The 18,995-nt window shown below is 33.2% G+C and overlaps 2 protein-coding genes and 1 long non-coding RNA gene across 3 annotated transcripts in view; 1 reads left to right on the top strand and 2 right to left on the bottom strand.

Annotated features, from left to right (window-relative positions):
• Nucleotides 1-2,696, top strand: part of LOC105334329 (solute carrier family 28 member 3) — a 35,888-nt gene extending 33,192 nt beyond the window's left edge. The window contains exons 10-12 of the mRNA XM_066082038.1: nucleotides 81-344; nucleotides 1,468-1,648; nucleotides 1,921-2,696. Coding sequence (XP_065938110.1) covers nucleotides 81-344; nucleotides 1,468-1,648; nucleotides 1,921-1,949 — 474 coding nt within the window. The 3' untranslated portion in view covers nucleotides 1,950-2,696. The remainder of the gene's footprint in view (nucleotides 1-80; nucleotides 345-1,467; nucleotides 1,649-1,920) is intronic.
• Nucleotides 2,697-5,642: 2,946 nt separating this feature from the next.
• LOC136274659 (tripartite motif-containing protein 3-like) lies at nucleotides 5,643-7,947 on the bottom strand. The gene is made up of 2 exons (XM_066082037.1): nucleotides 7,892-7,947; nucleotides 5,643-7,436 (listed from the first exon to the last, which is right to left on the bottom strand). The coding sequence occupies exon 2, from the start codon at nucleotides 7,427-7,429 to the stop codon at nucleotides 5,744-5,746; it is 1,686 nt and encodes a 561-aa protein (XP_065938109.1). The 5' UTR covers nucleotides 7,430-7,436; nucleotides 7,892-7,947; the 3' UTR covers nucleotides 5,643-5,743.
• Nucleotides 7,948-14,601: 6,654 nt separating this feature from the next.
• Nucleotides 14,602-16,801, bottom strand: LOC109619534 (uncharacterized). The gene is made up of 2 exons (XR_010713089.1): nucleotides 15,837-16,801; nucleotides 14,602-15,404 (listed from the first exon to the last, which is right to left on the bottom strand). It is a non-coding gene; the product is annotated as an uncharacterized lncRNA (long non-coding RNA).
• Between the last annotated feature and the right edge of the window lie 2,194 nt (nucleotides 16,802-18,995).

Genomic DNA, 18,995 nt, shown 5'->3' with positions numbered 1-18,995 from the left:
ATTTGTTTGTTGGTAGAAGATATGTTTTATGTGTTCTATTTGATAACATATTTCATGTGTACAATTTGTTTCGTTGGCAGCTTATTTGTTCTTATGTGTTTTACCCGATCGCATACTTCATGGGTACGGATGTTTCTGACTGTCGTAAAGTGGCCGAGCTAGTTGGCATCAAGACATTTACCAACGAGTTTCTGGCCTACAAGGAACTTTCCGTTCTCATCGCCAATAAAAAGAATTTCACGGACTATACCGCTCAGTGGAACTCGTCGGCGGACTGGTACTATCAGGGAGATGATATAGTGCTGCCATATGTCAATCAAACGCTGAAGAAAGGAATCATGTCGGTAAAATAATTAGAGTTGCTTCCCTTTCATGAATTTGCTAATTATACCCCCCGCAAACGAAGTTTGGGGGGTATATTGGAATCACCTTGTCCGTCCGTCCGTCTGTCTGTGCAATCGTGTCCGGTTCATATCTTTCTTATGGAGAAACATTGGAGGTTCTTACTTCACACAAAGATTGCCTATGACCTAAGGGTGTGTCATGACCTTAACTCAAGGTCATTCGGGCAAGGTCAAGGTCACTGGCAGAAAAAATACAGAATTCGTGTCCAGTCCATATCTTTCTTGTGGAGAATTATTGGAAGTTCTTACTTGACACAAAGATTGCATATGACCTAAGGGTGTTTCATGATCTTGACCCAAGGTCATTCGGGCAAGGTCAAGGTCACTGGCAGAAAAAATACAGAATTCGTGTCCGGTCCATATCTTTCTTATGGAGAATTATTGGAAGTTCTTACTTCACACAAAGATTGCATATGACCTAAGGGTGTGTCATGATCTTGACCCAAGGTCATTTGGGCAAGGTCAAGGTCACTGGCAGAAAAAGTGCAAAATTTGTGTCTGGTCCATATCTTTCTTATGGAGAAGCATTGAATGTTCTTACATCACACAAATATTGCTCATGGCCAACAGTTTTAAAAAATAGAGCAGTTGTTATTCATAGAAAATGGACGGTGAAATAGATTCATCCAATATATTCTATAATTGGAAAAATACACGCATTACGATTTTTATCTTAGCGGAGGGTATCAATTGTGAGCTTGCTCACAGTACCTCTAGTTTTATAAACGGTCGCAAATGCATTTTCTTGACAATTTTCAGCACTCTTATTTAGGTCTCTAAATAAAAGTGTGTGCTTGTTAATTTCTCTCATTTTTGATTTTTTAAAAGTTTTTTTTTATTCATTTTGTTTTGTTTTGAACTTTCTTAGCATACAGGTTTAAATTACATCTGCAGTGGCAACTACACTTTTAATATTTATGATTATTAACTTTTCTAAACTAAAATTAAGTTGTTCGGGATTGTAACATGTATATCTGGGGGAAAAAATCAATTAATTATCATTATATGTCAGGCATGACTGGATGATCGTTATTTTATCGATATAGTGTATTTTACACTGTAGGGCAAATCTGAGGTGATAGCCACCTATGCATTATGCGGTTTTTCCAACATTGGATCCATGGGGATATTTCTGGGTGGGATGTCGGCACTGGTCCCCTCACGGCGGGGGGATTTGGCGCAGATTGTCGTGAGAGCCATGGTGGCTGGAAACGTTGCGTGTTTCCTAACAGGGTGTATAGCAGGTCAGTACATTGTATATATTGGTCTGTAAAATGCTCCTTCGTGTGTTTATTTTTAGGTTTTTAAAGAACAAAACGGAAGCTATCAACTTTGTCATTTGTTGTGAATTTGTTTTAGATAGTTTATTTTAAATACTGAAAAACTGAATAAACGTCGTTCTTGCATGATCTGAAAATAGAATTTATTATATTTTTTAAATTGTTGCGGATTGTGTCATCTATACATAGAATCTGGTTACCAAATTAAGAATATTGATAAGTTGCCTCTTTTACAGGTCTACTTTATAAAGACTACAATACATAGAAAATGTGGAAGAAAAAGAATAAAGATAACATAATGCAGCGAGGGGATTATTCTGTAGTAAAAGTTCGAAAATATAAAACCATTTTTCACGTAACACTGAAGCAAAAAGAACGAAATATTTATCATTCAACGGTAGATCTACATGAATGTACATGAAGTTGCATTCAATTTGTGTGTGTTCGAGAAAGTGCTAGCTACAGGTATATCTAATAGAATTATTTGACAATGTGTTTGTTTGTCTTTTTTGACATTTTTTTTCTTTTTTTCTTTTTATTTTTCCTTTGGATTTTTTTTTGAGGGGGGGGGTGTATTTTTGTACTAGAAAGCACATGGTTAACATGTATGTTCGACTGAGCGAAGCCAATAAAAGTAATCGTAATAATATTATTTTGAATTTGTGTGCATCTTTGATACATGTATGATTGTGTATTTAAACGTGCATTATCGCATTTATGAATTATATGCTCAATATACTTGTTATGTTAGTATAGTACCTGTGTTAAAAAATTGTGATACGCACCAGATCAAATACATATAGTACGTAATTATGATAAAAAGGTGCCACACATTTTTTTTTCTTTTTCTTGTTTATAAGATTCATAAATTGTAAATTACATTTTAATGGTCCTTTATAATTTATTTTGCCAAAAAATTCAGAATTGACAACGAAATGCATGTTGCTATGTCTTTGCGCTTTTTGACTCCTTAAACGCATTTTATAGTAAAATATATGCTATAAAAGTACAATGTTGCAGCTTTGATTAATTATTTATTTAAAGCAAGGCTTCTGCACCACACTAAAGAACTGCATTGTGGAGTGGGGTCTTCTTAATGAAATTCATCAATTAAGTTGTGAAAAAACCCATAAGATTATTAACAGGACATTTAATTTAGTATCAAGAAGACAACAGGATCTTATTTTGAATAAGATGCGAAAAAATTCTCAGCCAAGTTAAAGTTTATCACATTTCTTTTACAATATATTTAAGATATCAAATATTTGAGCTGTAAAAAATATATTTCATCCGGATGATCTAGGTTATCCAGGGGTGTCAAAAATTAGATATAATTAAATAACAAAGCAAATACACCCTGCTGATAAGACAATCTCCACTAATCTGGCCAGACCTGTATATATATCTAGGTTTCATAAAACATATTTTTATAGGATTTTCGTTAATATAAAAAGAATTCCAAAACATGTGTTTGACACCCTCCAACAAAATAATTCGCATTGACCACATTCGATAATTATCGGGACGGTGGCCGAGGTCGAATATGAAAACACATTTGCGTACATTTGCGTCACAAAGGAAGGATACAAATCTTTTTAATATCTAATGGTATTAGAAAGACAGCTTATATTTTTCGATATATAAAATTGGTATGTTACATTTATTTGATTGCCACGCCCATCAAAGATAGATTGACCTATTTCTTGATGATTTTATTAACGTTGTCACCGGTTTTGGTCATTCTTTACATTTTATAGCTTTATTGGTTTAAGGTATATGTGATTTAAGGAGGCCTATTTGGGCGCGGGGGGGGGGGGGGGGGTCGGATTGTGTGGAAAAAATACAATTATTATAGAAAAACATTTTAACCATATGTAATTTACACCAATTCTACTTAATTTACAAAGTTTTAAGGAAATCGACCGTCTGGTTCTTTTCAGGTGCCATCTCAAAATACAGGTACTTTTACAATAGGAATGTATAGGAAATTATCATTTTTAATTCGAAGCAGGTTTTTAAAAAAAGACTCTCAAATTGTAATATGTGATAAGTAATATCATTTTCTACCTTATATATTTAAAGTACTAAATTCTACCGTCTGGTTTTTAGTGGAGACCATCTCAAAATATTAAAATGCACCATATTTGGCAATATATTTTGAAGTATTACAAATATAGATTGGTAGAATGGATTAATTAAAAAATTTAGAAAAATATCCTGGAGGATAGCATTATTCTGTTTGTAGATTTTCAACGGCATGCGATTTTTACTTTTTCTTTTATGTTATTTCTTACTGTGCACTCCTACAAAGCTTCATTTTATCATACTGTAACGTTATAAAAGCACAATGGCAACGCTCACCTACAACGGCCAAATCGTTTGAAAAAAAAATTTTTCCTTAAAAATCTAAATATTTTTATCTGTATTTTGTTTATTGTATTCAATTTTTTAAATTATATCGAAAAAATTTCATTAAAAGTATATTAAATACACTGTATTTTACTAGAATGCGCAGAAACCTGCGCAATGAAAACTAAAGTCGGCCTTACTAAGTTGTCATTAAGGCAATGTTAGTTCATGTACCTAGCGTCGATAAAGATTCTTAATTCAACTCAAGCACGAAATATCAGAGGGGTGGGTGGTGGGTTGAACCCCCCCCCCCAACACACTTTTTGTGGCAGCAAACATTTCTCTTAAACTAACATATGAAAAATTGAATACACGAGTCCCCCCCCCCCCCCCCACCCAACCTTTAGGGAGTATTTTTGAAAAAAAAAAAGAAATGGAGATAAGGAAATGCGAGTAAACACGAAGTTATAAATAGATATACAATGGTTCACCCGCCTCCCCCTCCATGGATTATGATTTTTTTTTACGATTTGGAGAGCCTCAGGAATCTTTTTTTAAGAGATCCAGGATTTTTTGGGAAGAGTCTGCCCCCACCCCTTCAAAAACGATGCTATGTACGTGCCTGCTACTACAGTTATTGCTGACATCAAAGAGATGCCGCGGACTTTATTCTCCAATATAACACGAACGTCATCAATAAAATACCAGATCTTGAACATAATTATTATAATACCAATCTCAATTTGATCATGAGTTATAACTTATAAACTTTGTATTTAAAATAAACAAACAGAGATGACAGAGGTTAGTGTCATTTACAGCGCCACGTTTGATTTTCAACAGCTACAAGCGGCTGTTCCAAGACACCCCCTCCGGAACAAATTTGGTCTCAAGCCCCTCAATTATCAGTGAGAATGCTGTAAGGGAAGTTTAGAAGAGTACTATGTTTGATTGAGCTCTGTTTTTTGCGGCTCAACATTTCATATGGCTGTCAATGCGACATTAATGGTATTGTAGGTGGATAAAAAAATAAAACGAGCCTTTCAGAAAATTTATTATGTTCCTTACAGATGTTAAATTGTTATTTGTTATAATTTCTAGAGATTTATATATAACATTGTCTGAGAAGTAAAATGGCTGTTTAAAGTGTTAATAAATCCGTTTTGATGAAGTTATTAATTAAAAAGTTTACAAAACTATTTAAAAGTCATTTTACATCATTTGAATCAATGTTGTCATTATTCTTATACTTCATACACATACGTATTTGAAGTCACAAAAACGCATGTAACAACGGGCGTAAAAAACCACAATATATATAAGTTCACACTGTCACCTTGTGGTTCATTCTTTCTACATGAACATTGTTAATGTTGTATTTCTACAACAGTATTTACCCGCTTTTCCAAAAAATAAAAAAAAAGCGTGGGGGATACTGTTTGATAGAATATTGCACACAATTCACAATGTATAAGGTAGTTACCGGTATTGCCATTATATGAATTCTAAATCCATTGGTACACATTGCATCCTTGAAACACACCTTTAGTTAGTTCAAAACAATCTAAGACATTGGCAAAATGCATCTAAAATAAAACCACATGCACACTATTTACAACCACATTTTATTGATAAAACATGAATGAACATAACTACATGTAAGTATGATGAAATTCGTATTGTATCTCATTGAATAATTCAGTGAAAAAATTAGAATATAGCAATCATGTCTGTTGGCGAATATTTGATTTTCTTTACATTGCCTTTGTAGAATTCGCACACAAACAGATTGTCATTATTGTCCACACATACACCCCAAGAATCCTTCAGATCACAGTCATCAATGTAACGGAGAAATTGTCCCTTCTTATCCAGAATGTGGATACAATGGTTGTCACTGTCTGCTGTCAGGATACGACTTTGACTGTCTGTTGTGATACCAAAGGGTTTAAATGATTTGTTCTTGGTATCTGTGAGATGACCGGTGTACCTCCATCTGAGTTTCCCGTCCTGGTTAACCACAACCACTGCACCATCCCCCCAGTCAGCTACACAAATGTCATGGTTTCTGTTCTCTGTGATGTATTTAGTATTATTATTACCTGAGTACAGAGGTTTACCTTCATCATCAAATTGAATTACCCTTTTCTCGGTGGATCCAGAGTAGCGGATAACTTTGGATTGAGTTCCATCTTTACTGAACATGGTAACCAGGATATCACCAGTAGAGGTGACACACAGTTTACCAGGCTTCCATCCCTGTAATCTGATTAACACTTCTGTCTGTCCATTCTTTACTTTAAACACTGTCCTTGTTATTGCACTGATATACAGTAGATCCCCATCACTGTCTACAGCTATATCATTGGGGAATATACCAGATTTTTTCTTGATTGTCTGAAGGACTAAACCTTTAGTGTTGAAGCATTTAATATCATTGGTCTCTCCACTCGTCCATATGCTACCATCATTTAGACAGGTCACATTGCGTAGTTTTTCATGCCCGGTCTGTATTGTGGTAACAAGCTGTGGTTCATCCAGTAGTTCTCTGACTGAAGTGGTTGGATGGTTCAATAACAAGTTATTTTTTTCTGTGGCAGTAGATAATGGCATGATCTGTCCAAACAAACTATACAGCTCCTCACGATCTATCGGTTTTGGAATGAATCTTGGCAGTGATACCTCAATCTTGGATGGAAGCTTGCTGAACTCTCTGATCTTAGAGTTGTAATTAATGGCAGGAGATACTTCGGTGGATTTCTCAATTTCTTTTATGGCCATTAGTGTTTGCTTTATGAGAGACTGTATCTGTTTGATTTCACCTAAATGTGTCTGTAGAATATCTCTGTGTTTCACTTTAATTTTGCTTATTTCAGTTTTCATTTTGTTGATAACGATGTCGATTTCTTTGTGCCATTGTTCTCCTTGTTTGGACATTGTTGTTGTAAGTTTCTCATATCCTCCATCCAGGTTGGCAAGTTGATTTTCCAAGTCGCGTGCAATTTCTTCATATGTAGGAGAAATGAGGTTTACTAACTCTTCTGTATCTTTTTCTATATTTTCCTTCTGTGCCTTGTACACAGATGATATATCTACGAAAATATGTCCCCTGTGTTGTTCAGATGCAGTACAAAAAGAACAAACAAAAATGTTATTGCAATCTTTGCACTGAAATTTACAATTTTTCTGTTGATGTATTTCACATTTTGGATAAATTAGAGTTGATCTTCGTTCTTGAAAAGGGACAATTCTATGTTTGTCATATCCATCTGAGATGTGTTTTCCTATACATAGTATGCACAAGTTTACATGACAAAAGTCACAGTAGCTGTGCACTATCTTTGTATCACAAAGGTCACATCGGTGCACATCCTGGGCACTATGACGGGGATCCATATTTAATCTACGAAAAAAAGAGAGAAATACATGAAGTTTGCATGTCAATGGTATAGACAAAGATGTGGACTTTGATGAAAATAAATTATAAAGCCAGCTATTTGTGTCTTTTTAAAAAAATATGTATATGTATATATGTATAATTATTTCTGTCAATATCCTTTCCTTGTCTTTCTTGGAAATCGTTATATGCCGACATATTTCATTGTAAATATTTTATAAAATATTACAAACAGTGTTTATTATCCGCGCATAAAAAGAGATCAGTAGTCTTTTTCAAAATAAAAATATATACAGTTGCATCAAAAGTGAAAGTAGTTTTAGAGTAGAATATTTTTCATTACAAATCAGTGTTACATGTAGGTCTACTCCAAACACTGCTTATTATATATTTGATAACTATTTCATTAACAACGCTCGATGCACCTTGAGTTAATAATGAAATTTTAAAGGAAAACATACCGTGCCCAAATCTATCCACCCACTTCATAAAACATGGCTGTACGAAAGAAGTCACCTGACAACATTAATTCGCTCGAGTTACCTCCCATACCTCATATTGAGTTTTGACATCTTAGTAGTCATCCAGACATTTTTGTTACACATGCACAAATCCAGATTATTTTCTGGGAGTCTTAGGGAAAAGTTTGTTTGCCAGAGGTCTGGGAAATATTTTTGGTATAAGTGCATGCTTTACTGTTAGTATGTTTAAAAATTCCGGGGAGGGGTGGAACCCCCAAGGCCCCTGTATATATATGGATGTGACACATAATTAACTTGTAAACCAAGCATATTTTTTAGTACGTCCATAATGCGTGTTTTTCTGGGATTTCGTATAAACCAAATGTGGACCAAGGAAAATTACAGGCTCAAGTCAAAATAAACCTACAGTTTATTTAGGAAAAGTCCCTTATTCTCATATTAAGGAGGTTGACACCTAAACTTTTGGTACTGTCAATGATCCGAAAACCACTTAAATATACTGACGAGAACCTAAAATGTTCATTTATTTTATTTGTGATCCCATGTCACATCTCATTTTTTGGAAATATGGGGGCCGTACAAAAATAATAATTTTTCTACAAACATTGCTTAAATTTGGCCTGGAAATCGAATTTTTGAAAAAATCAAACAAAAATTTTTTGATTGAACTATTATTTTATTATGATTTCAATGCAGTATGAAGTTGAATCAATGTAGTAACTATGAAAGCAATATCTAAGTCAACATTTAAAAATTTTTTGCTTTACTGGTGGCTGAAAATGACAGTACATAACGAACACAACAGCAGATCGTTACAAAATTTTCAATTTGGATTCATCAAATCTTAAAGCAAATAAAAAAATTTATTAGAAATGCCATCTTTCCAAACCATTGTATACAAACAGACATACATTTAATGTCTTGTGTTACATTAAAAAAGTTTGAGACACGGCATGAAATAAGCTAATGTCAGGCAAACATTTTTTTCTTGACTTCTACATGTATAAAGTATAATCGAAGTTTGGCAAAATAAATTGATAGAAATATAAAAATATTGTTAAAATAATTTTTTTTTAGAACAGCATGAGTTTATAGTAATACACAAGTTATCTGAAAGTTTAATAGGCGCTGAAAATTGGGAAGCCAAAGTAACAGTACTCAAAAACTGCTGAGCTATGAAAATTGTTCATTTTCTTCTAGAAAACCTTCCGCCATAAAATATAGTTCCTAACCAAAACTCTGTATCTAATGTATGTACTTTTCTTTTAACAGTTTTATTCAATATGGTTTTTTTGGCATTGTAAAATGTAAAACCTCTTTAATAAGCAATCTTATGGGAAAATTGTTTTGACAAAGATGGGGTTTGCTAGTTATGTGTATGAAAACTGATGAAAATATCTGCAGTCTATTGTTTACTAAGTTTAGAGTCAGAAGGTATAGGAATATTCTCAATTTGATCGATATTAGCTATGATTTAATTTTTTACTTGCTTGTAATGAAAGTATAATTAAATTACCTTTTGTATATTACACTTATACTATGAAATATGTATTTTATAGCAATGGAGTGGTAACATAGTAAGAAGAAAAAAAGCTCGTAACGAGCCCCTATGGTACAAAATACTTATAGAATATATTTTACTAGGCATATTCTAATTTGTTGACGTGTCCCGTATAACATGTTATTTACCTTGACAACTTGCAATTTAACCGATCTTGGTTATGTAAAAGTAAAAAAAGAGAACTTGTTTTAAGTGTTTATATTTCTAAACTATCATTTTGATAACATTTTGAGATTTACACGTACCAGGTTTAACCAGGGTTCAGCGAATCAGTTGACAAAAGTTTCGACTCGTAAATTGCAGTTAAATTTGAAAAACACAAATATGGGACTGTATATCACCGAAATAAAAAAGTTATGAGCTGTTTTGTTTTCTGGAATGAATAACTATCAGAAAAATAAAACAAGCACCCACTGACAGTGACTGTCTGCTTGAAATCAATTCAAAACGTGATTATTATTTGGCGACATGGTGTTTTTTTTTCATTTATAATGCATTATGTCTTTAAAATTATTTAAAATTATAATAATCTTAGAGCAATTAACGTGTATTTTAAAATCATTTCTACATTTATTATGAAATGACCCTCTTTTACAAATTATAGTAAAGTTCTGATTTGATTTAAACATATTTTATTATGCAAATATACATGTACATAAATGGATTAGGCAGCAGGCAATGCCTATGTAAGCCTTCTCTATATATATATTGACAGTAAAGTTCTGTCAAACCCACAAAGTTAAGTTCGATATTTTAATTTTAACACTGGCGATATCGATGTTCACATTTACTAGAAAATAAGAGAAAAGTATTTTAAGTTAAATTTTGTTAGAATCAAGTCCAGAAAAAGTTGAAGGAATTATAGCCTTTAGAGCAGTATGCATATTGAAAATGCAACCGACATCGTTGATTCAATAAAAATAGATCGAGTTACATTTTACATGCATTGCAATTTAGGAAGACAGATATTAAACCCATATGTTCTTATAAAACCCATGGGCTGGACTGTTAAACGATAGAAGACCCGCCGGCTCAACGATATAAGTACATGTATTTTTAAAATCTTCACACACAGCTTAACCACAATTGACATTTTAGCACTTAAAGTAAAACTTACACATACATCGATTTTCCCTCTGTTTATATTTTTTTATGGGAATGAACAATGGCATCAAATACACCTACTCAATTCGGAATAGATAAAATGTAAAAAATCATAAAGACAAAGTTTACAATTTCACCTTAATATTTAGACCTTTCTGCACTAATTAACGCTATTTTTAGTCATTAACGATTCAACACGCAATGGAAATATTTGAAAGTTTCAAACGTTTACTCAATTATGATAGACTTTTGATAGTAGTAATAGTCACGAAAATCTTACTAACTGAGAAATAAAATCAAAAGAATGGGTCTGTTATCTAAAATTTGAGATATGGAATAAGATATTGCTAATTTAGGCAAACACTTTTTTCTTCTTGACTTTTATGAAATATAAACTAAATATGCCAAAATATGTCGATAGAAATATCATAAAATGTTTGATTATGTTTTTTCGGAACAAGCTAAAGCTATCCCAATGCACACCATCTGGAAATATGGTCTGAACAGAAAATAGGACGCTAAAGATACGACACTCTAGAGCCAATAAGCTATGAACATTTTAATTTTCTTCTTGTAAACCTTCCGCCACAAAATAAAGTCCCTTATCCAACTATATAAACATCTAGTTTTTTTCAAAACCTTTTATTCAAATTTTTTTGGCATCGCAAATATGAATTTACAAGTAAAATTGATATATGATGCAGAATTTTCAGACTAGAGGTGACCCAACATGACAACCCAATATAAATGATTCATTTTTTGAGTATCTTTAAGTACTTCATATTCTACCTTTTCTGTAATTTCAGTTTTAAATAAACTCCCAAATTCTGCAGTACATATGTCTAGAAAAAGTTGAAATGAATCTTCAAATATTTTACATGGTTTATCCACTTTTATGGGAGAGATAATGAATGTTTAGTAATTGGTTAAAATACCGGAGCTAAATATGTTAACATCATCAATGTTCATCTAGAAACATAAGTTGTATGTGTTTGTTTTCTTCGCACCAATCTATAAATGTACACTTGTTTCCCTTGGTGTTAGTAATGTAACAATGTTATACTTAACACTTTGAGAAATGTAAAAAATACCACTGACATTTTTGGGGCTAAGTTTTCGTTACATATCAATGATAGAATTAATCAGTATTCAAAAAATAAATAAAGAACCCAGTCTTGAACCGACAAGGGATAGTGGTCTTACTCTTATAACCAGTGAGATATGTGCTTTGTTTTGCAAGTAAAAATAACATATTATCTCATTAGCATCGGTCATGTATTCTTTAAGTCTGTAAAGTCTCTAATTTCATACCGCATGAATCACCAAAGACAGCATTTGATTTTTAAAGAATACGCAAAAGAAAGTGGTTTTTGGACGCTTGTAGTATATTTGCCAAAAATGTGGTTGAAGATTAAACAGTTTTCTTATACAAATAGCTACCAATCAAAAAAATCATTTTTGTCAATTTCATCTAAATATGATAAAATGTAGTACCATAAAAATATAGAAGGGTAACCTATACATATAAAAAATGAATATCAACAAACAATATTTGGCCCCGTATATTAGAAATTGCAAACATTAACGCTCATAACGGACATTGTTTATAAAATATGTATAGATTCTGTCTTTGTAGGGGGGAGGGGGTATGATGATGAGAAAACATTTCTCAGTCAAATTATATTCTATTTCATTTCTTCTCCAATATTTATGGTTTCAAATGGTTTACCTGTAAAAAATGTAATGCATTCAGTTGAGTTTACTATCCAGGGGTGTCAAAAATTAGATACAAACTGAGATACAACTTGATAATAAAACGAATACACCAAATTGGTAAAACATTCTTCACTAAATTCAGATAGGAAGCTTGGTTTCAGAAAAGATTTACAGACAGACTTTTCATTAACGTTAAAAAAATTATAAAACATGTGTTTGACACTCTCTAACAAAATAATTTGCTGGGACATCACTTGATAATTACCAGGGCAGTGGCCAGGGTCGAAAACGAAAATATTCGGTTCGCAAAGGAAGGATAATATGATATTTTAAATATTTAAAAATAGATCCCTTAGATAACACGTGTTATCTTTACAGCGATGTGTATTGCCTTAAGTGTTTATTTTAAAGAGTTTAACGCGGTTGTTACATTCAGAATCCCCCTGAACACATTTTCACTGCTTGATAGTCTAAATACAAAATGCATCCTCTGTTTTTCAGCGCCGAAAATATAACGAAACAATTCAGAGAGTTGCGAGTGTGGTTAGTCAGCGTAGTATGACGTTTCCAGTACCTCAGATACCAGAATGCTGTAAGGGAAGCTTCTGAGAGTACTAGTTTTGGCTGTGGCTCTCTTTTCTGCGGCTCAACTTTCCATGTGGCTTCGGAGAGCCGATTGCACGTTATTTTGTACGCTCTTCCTGGAGGTAAAAAGGAACGACAAGAACCTTGATAATGATCCTTTCTGAGTTTAAATTGCTCTTTGTTAGAATATCTAGAGATTTAAGTCGAACAATAACTGAGAAGTAAATGTTTAAAAATGTTTATCAGTTTTGTTGAAGTTATTAATTGGAAAGTTTACAAAACGCACATGTGACAACCGTAAATAACCTCAAAATGTAAATTCACACTGTCATATTGCGATCCTTTCTTTCTACATGAGTATTGCTACATGTAAGTTCTTTAACAGTATTCAACCGCTTTTTCACAAAAGATGTGGATACTCTTTGATATAATATCGCGTTCACAACACAATGTACAATGTAAATGGTAGTTACCACAATGAATATGAAATCTGTCCATGAGTCCAGTGGAATAATGTATCCTTAAAACATTGATTAATAACTGTGATTAATGTTAAGCAATCTAGGCAATTTGATTTAAGTAGATGGTAAAATTCATCTCAGATAAGACTAATATTTTGAATATGAAAGTAGGCTTCTCATAACCGCCATCTTATTGATTAAAACACGAATGAACACAACATATAAGCAACATTAAATATGACATTAATCTATCTGAATAATTCAATTGAAATTGAAAGATTAAAACTGCCAATCATGTTTGACTGACATCCATTATTGTATCTTATTGAATAATTCAATGGAACGATTAGAGAAAATGGCAATTATATTTGTTTGGGTCCATCATTGTCACAGATTACAGCGTCTATTTCAAGTATTTTATTTTCTTTACATTGTTTCTGCGATACTCGCATACAAACAGATTGTCGTCATTGTCCACACATAAACCAAAAGGGTCCCTTAGACCACAGTCATCAATGTAACGGAGAAACTGTCCATTTTTATCCAGAATGTGGATACAGTGATTGTAAATATCCGACATCAAGATACGACTCTTACTGTCTGTTGTGATACCTAAAGGTTTAAATGGTTCGTTCTTGGTAGCTGAGGGATGACCGATGTATCTCCATCTGAGTTTGCCGTCCTGATTCACTACAACTACTGCACCAGCCTCCCAGTCAGCTACACAGATGTCATGGTTTCTGTTCTCGGTTATGTTTAAAATGACCATACCCCGAGTAAAAAGGTTTACCTTCATCATCAAATTGAATTGTTTGTTTCTCCGTAGATCCTGAGTAACGAACAACTTTGGATTTAGTTCTATCATCACTGTACATGGTAACTAGGAGGTCACCAGTAGAGGTGACACACAACTGACTAGGCTTCCATTCCTGTAATCTGATCAACTCTACTGTTTTTACTTTATACACTGTCCGTGTTGCCTCACTAGAGTACAATAGATCCCCATTACTGTGTACAGCTATATCATCGGGGTATTTACCTGATTTTGTCTGGATTGTCTGAAGGAGAGAACCTTTAATGTTGAAGCATTCGATATTATTGGTCTTTCCACTTGTCCAAACCCTGTCTTCATTTAAAAAGGTAACACTGCGTACATTTCTATAGCCAGTCTTTATTGTGACAAAAAGCTCTGGTTCATCCAGTAATTCTCTAAATGAAGTGTTTGGTTGGTTTAGTAACGAGATATTTTCTTCTGTAGCAGATGATAATGGGGTGATCTGTCCAAACAATCTATACAGTTTCTCACGGTCTATTGGTTTTGGAATGAATGTTGGCAGTGATACCTGAACCTTGGATGGTAGCTTGCTAATTTCTCTTATCTTAGAGCTGCATTTAATTGTAGGAGATACTTCAGTGGATTTCTCGATTTCTTTTATGGCCAGTAGTGTTTGCTTTATTAGAGACTGTATTTGTTTGATTTCATCCAAATGTTTTTGTAAAATATCTCTGTGTTTCACTTGTATCTCGCTGATTTCAGTTTTCATTTTGTTGATGATGATGTCGATTTCTTTGTGCCATTGCTCTCTTTGTTTGGACATTGTTGTTGTAAGTTTCTCATATCCTCCATCCAGGTTGGTAAGCTGATTTTCCAAGTCGCGTGCAATATCTTCATAGGTAGGAGAAATAATGTTTTTAAGCTCGTCTGTATCCTTTTCAATATTTTCTTTTTGTGTCTTGTACGCAGTTAATATATTTACGAAAATATGTCCCCTGTGTTGTTCAGATGCAGTGCAAAAAGAACAAACAAAAATATTGTTGCAATCCTTGCACTGCAATTCACAGTTTTTTTGTTGATGTATTGCACATTTGGGATAAATGAGAGTTGATCTTCGTTCCTGGAAAGGGACAATTTTATGTTTGTCATATCCATCTAAGATGTGTTTGCCTGTACAAGGTATGCATAGGTTGCATTAGACAAAAGTCACAGTAGCTGTCTACTATGGCGGTCTCACAAAGGTCACAACGGTGCACATCTTGGACACAAGAGCGAGGATCCATAGTTGATCTACAAATAAAAATATATGAAGCTTGTGACTAAGTTTTATGTAAATGGTGTACACAAAGATGTGTACTTTGATGAAAACAAAAATTTATAGCCAGCTAGTGATGTTTTATAATTAAATTATCCGTCCTTGTTCTGTTGCAAAGAAAATTTTTGTGAGCGTATGCCAACTCACTTTACTAGTAAATATTTTATAAAACATAATCAACCCGTATTTATTATTCGCGTCTAAAAATAGATCAGTAGTTTATTTCAAAATAAAAATATATTATACAGTTGCATCAAAAGTGAAAGTAGGTTTAGAGTAGAATATTATTTATTACAGTTATAGGTATTAGGCCTTTTCCAAATATTGCTTAACATATATTTGATAACAATTTCATAAACAACTCTCGACGCTTGGTGAGTTGATGAAGAAATTCAACGAATACATACCGTGCTCAAATCTATCTACCCACTCTTTAAAACATGCCTGTACGGAATGAGTCACCTGGCAACGTTAATTCACTCGAGTTACCTCCCGTACCTCATATTGGGTTAAGGCATCCTAGTAGTCATCAGAACATTTTTTGTAACACATGCCTAATCCAGATTTTTTTCTATTTCTAAGAGTCCTAGGTGTAAGTTTGTTTGCCAGGGGGTACGAGGCATATATTCGGTATAAATGCATTTTCTACTGTATGACTGTTTTCATGTTCCGTGGAGGAGAGGGGGAACCCCCAATGACCACTCTAGATTCGCGAATGTGACGCTTAAATAACTATTTCTTATAATAAGTCCATAAGACATGTTTTTAAACTAAATGTTGACCAAAGAGAAGTGCAGGCTCAAGTCGAAATGAGTCTACGGTTTATTCAGCATACAGTCATTTGATGCATATCTTTTACAATTTAATGCTATGCTATGGTATGCGATTTTAATGACATGCTATGAGATTTGTATGTTATGCTATGAGATTTGTATGCTATGAGAAATTGAAATGAAGGGCTTAGTGATATGGTATGCTATGGTATGGAATGGTATGCTATGAGATTTGAACAAAAACGCCTCCATACACAGAAGAGTTCCACACATTTCGAAGTGAAATAATAAGAAGCCACAAATATATCATGTAAACATTTATTTTTTCAAATAAAAACATTTAAAACCGAGTTAAAATAATGTTGTATGCTATGCTATGGTATGCTATGGTATGATATGACGAATGCGATTCTATGAGATTGTATGCTATGGTATGAGATTCCAATGCTATGCTATGAGATTCCAATGCTATGCTATGAGATTTCAATACTATGCTATGCTATGGTGTATGTTGTAAAAGATATGCTTGAACTGACTGTAAGTCACTCATTTTCATAGAAATAAGCAATCTTGTGGAGAAATTTTTTTGACGAAGATGTGTTTTGCTCTGCAGTCATGTTGTATATTTTATTTGATAAAATTAAATACATTGGAAAGGACACTATAAAATGTATTTTATTGAAATTAGGTGGTCCCATATTTAGCAAACAAAAAGTTCATGACGAGTCCTTACGATACAATATACAAATTAGATATATTTTACTAGGAATAGTTGGTTGACATCCTGTATAATTGTATTCCTATCTTGAAAACTTGTAGTTTTACCGATCTTAGTTATACAAAAAAATTATGAAATACAAAAAGAAATCCTATCTTTTAAATGTTACATAGGCACGCCTATCAAAGATATATTTACATATATTTTTATAATTTATTAAAGATGTCATGGCTCTTGGTCATTCTCTACATTTTAAAAAGCCTTAATGATTTACGGCATCTGATTTAAGGTGTCATTAAGGCCATGTTAGTACATGTACCTTGCACCGATAAAGATTCTAAATTCTCCTACAGTTATAACCGAGATCAAAGAGATGCTGTGTACATTATTCTCCAATATACCAAAACGTTATCAATAAATCGACAAATCTTAAACACATACCAAACGGGAGTTGATATATAACTTAAAATCTTAATATTAATAAAAAACACGGGTAAATGTCGGTTACAGCGATGTGTATTGCCTAAAATGTTTATTTCGAAGAGTTTACCGCAGCCGTTCCACCCCCCCCCCTTTCTTTTACCACATTTTCAATGCTTTTTCGTCCAAATAAAAAAAGCCTCCGTTTCCTAGCGCTCCTAGTATAGCAAAACGCTTTGAAAGAGTGAGTTGTGACGGGTGTGGAAGATGTAAATCATCGCAGTGTGACGTCTTAAGTCCCACAATCATCAGAATCCATCTCATCTGTAGTTGTAAGGAAAGTTTCCGACAGTACACTGCTTGGTGGTGGTTCTCTTTCACATTCCATGTGCATGGGGTTGACCAATTACATATTTATGTGTACACTGTTCCTAAAGGTTAAAAGAAATGAAATAAACCTGTCCGAAAATTTCTTACAACCCTTTGAGAGTTAAATTTGTATCTGTTAATTTTTTTGTTTTATTTCCACCATTAACTAAGAAGTAAGTGTGAAAAGTGCTAAATCCGTTTTGCTGCAATTGTTAATAAATAAGTTTATAAAACTATTTTAAAGTCGTTTTACTTCATTTAAGACGGTGTTGTCATCATTCATATACTTTATACCCACGCGTCTTTAATGTCGCAAAAGTGCATGTGACAACCAGCGTAAATAACCACAATGTGTAAATTCACACTGTCAGTTTGAGGTTCTTTCTTTCTACATGAACATTGTTACTTTTAAATTTCTATAACATAGTATTTGCCCGCTTTTTCAAACAAAACAGAGATGGGAGATACTCTTTGATAGAATTTAACGTTCACTACACATTTACAATATATATGGAAGTTAAAACATAGAATATAAAATCTGAATCCAGTGGTACAATGTATCCGCTCTCGCCATCTCCAAACTCACCAACCCAGAGACCGAACGGAACAGAAAACAGAATTTTGACAAAATGGGCAAATCGTATGAGACTTATTGATTATTGGTATCGCTCTTCTCACTTCACTTTAAGGTACTAAAAAACACAATGTTCATACAACATGAAGTAAATCTCTATTTAGCGTGTAAATAGGAATAATAAAATTTATAATGTTCCCAAATAATTGCATGCACCTAGAAAAAATTTTGAAGTAATATCTTCTGCGCGAAATTCATAAAAGTTAAGTGTACAAATTTTGTTTTAAAAATCATAAAAAAAAGTTTCACATGCACTCTGCAAAAAAATTCTTTTAACGTTAATATTGATTGGTCATTGCTCAGAGATATTTAAATCTTATATTTTCCCAGGAAAGACAGAAATTTGATTGAAGCCATTTCGTCAGGAGCAAGTAACTCTGTCATTCGTCAACATGACCTTGGACTTGTTTGGAGATCGTGTCGGAGTTGATGGACTCTTGCTTCAGGTTTTAATATTTTTAATAAAAGAAACCGTTAGTTTTTGATGGAGTATTATGATAAAATTTAATGTGTATAAATAAAATGATACCAAGTATTTGAATCTAAAGATGGAAAAAAAATGTTAAAAGGAGAAAAAAAACCTCATGCTTTGGTTTAGATTAACCTTAAAATGCCGAAATATATAAACAAACTAAAAGCACTTTTAACTTAA

This window comes from Magallana gigas, chromosome 4 (assembly GCF_963853765.1).
Source record: "Magallana gigas chromosome 4, xbMagGiga1.1, whole genome shotgun sequence".
Classification (NCBI taxonomy): domain Eukaryota; kingdom Metazoa; phylum Mollusca; class Bivalvia; order Ostreida; family Ostreidae; genus Magallana; species Magallana gigas.
The sequence above is the reverse complement of the archived record's forward strand: the minus strand, read 5'-3'. Positions and strand labels throughout refer to the sequence as shown.

Coding starts and splice junctions, on each gene's coding strand:
- LOC136274659 (XM_066082037.1), bottom strand. CDS start 7,429: ATGGATCCCCGTCATAGTGCCCAGGATGTGCACCGATGTGACCTTTGT.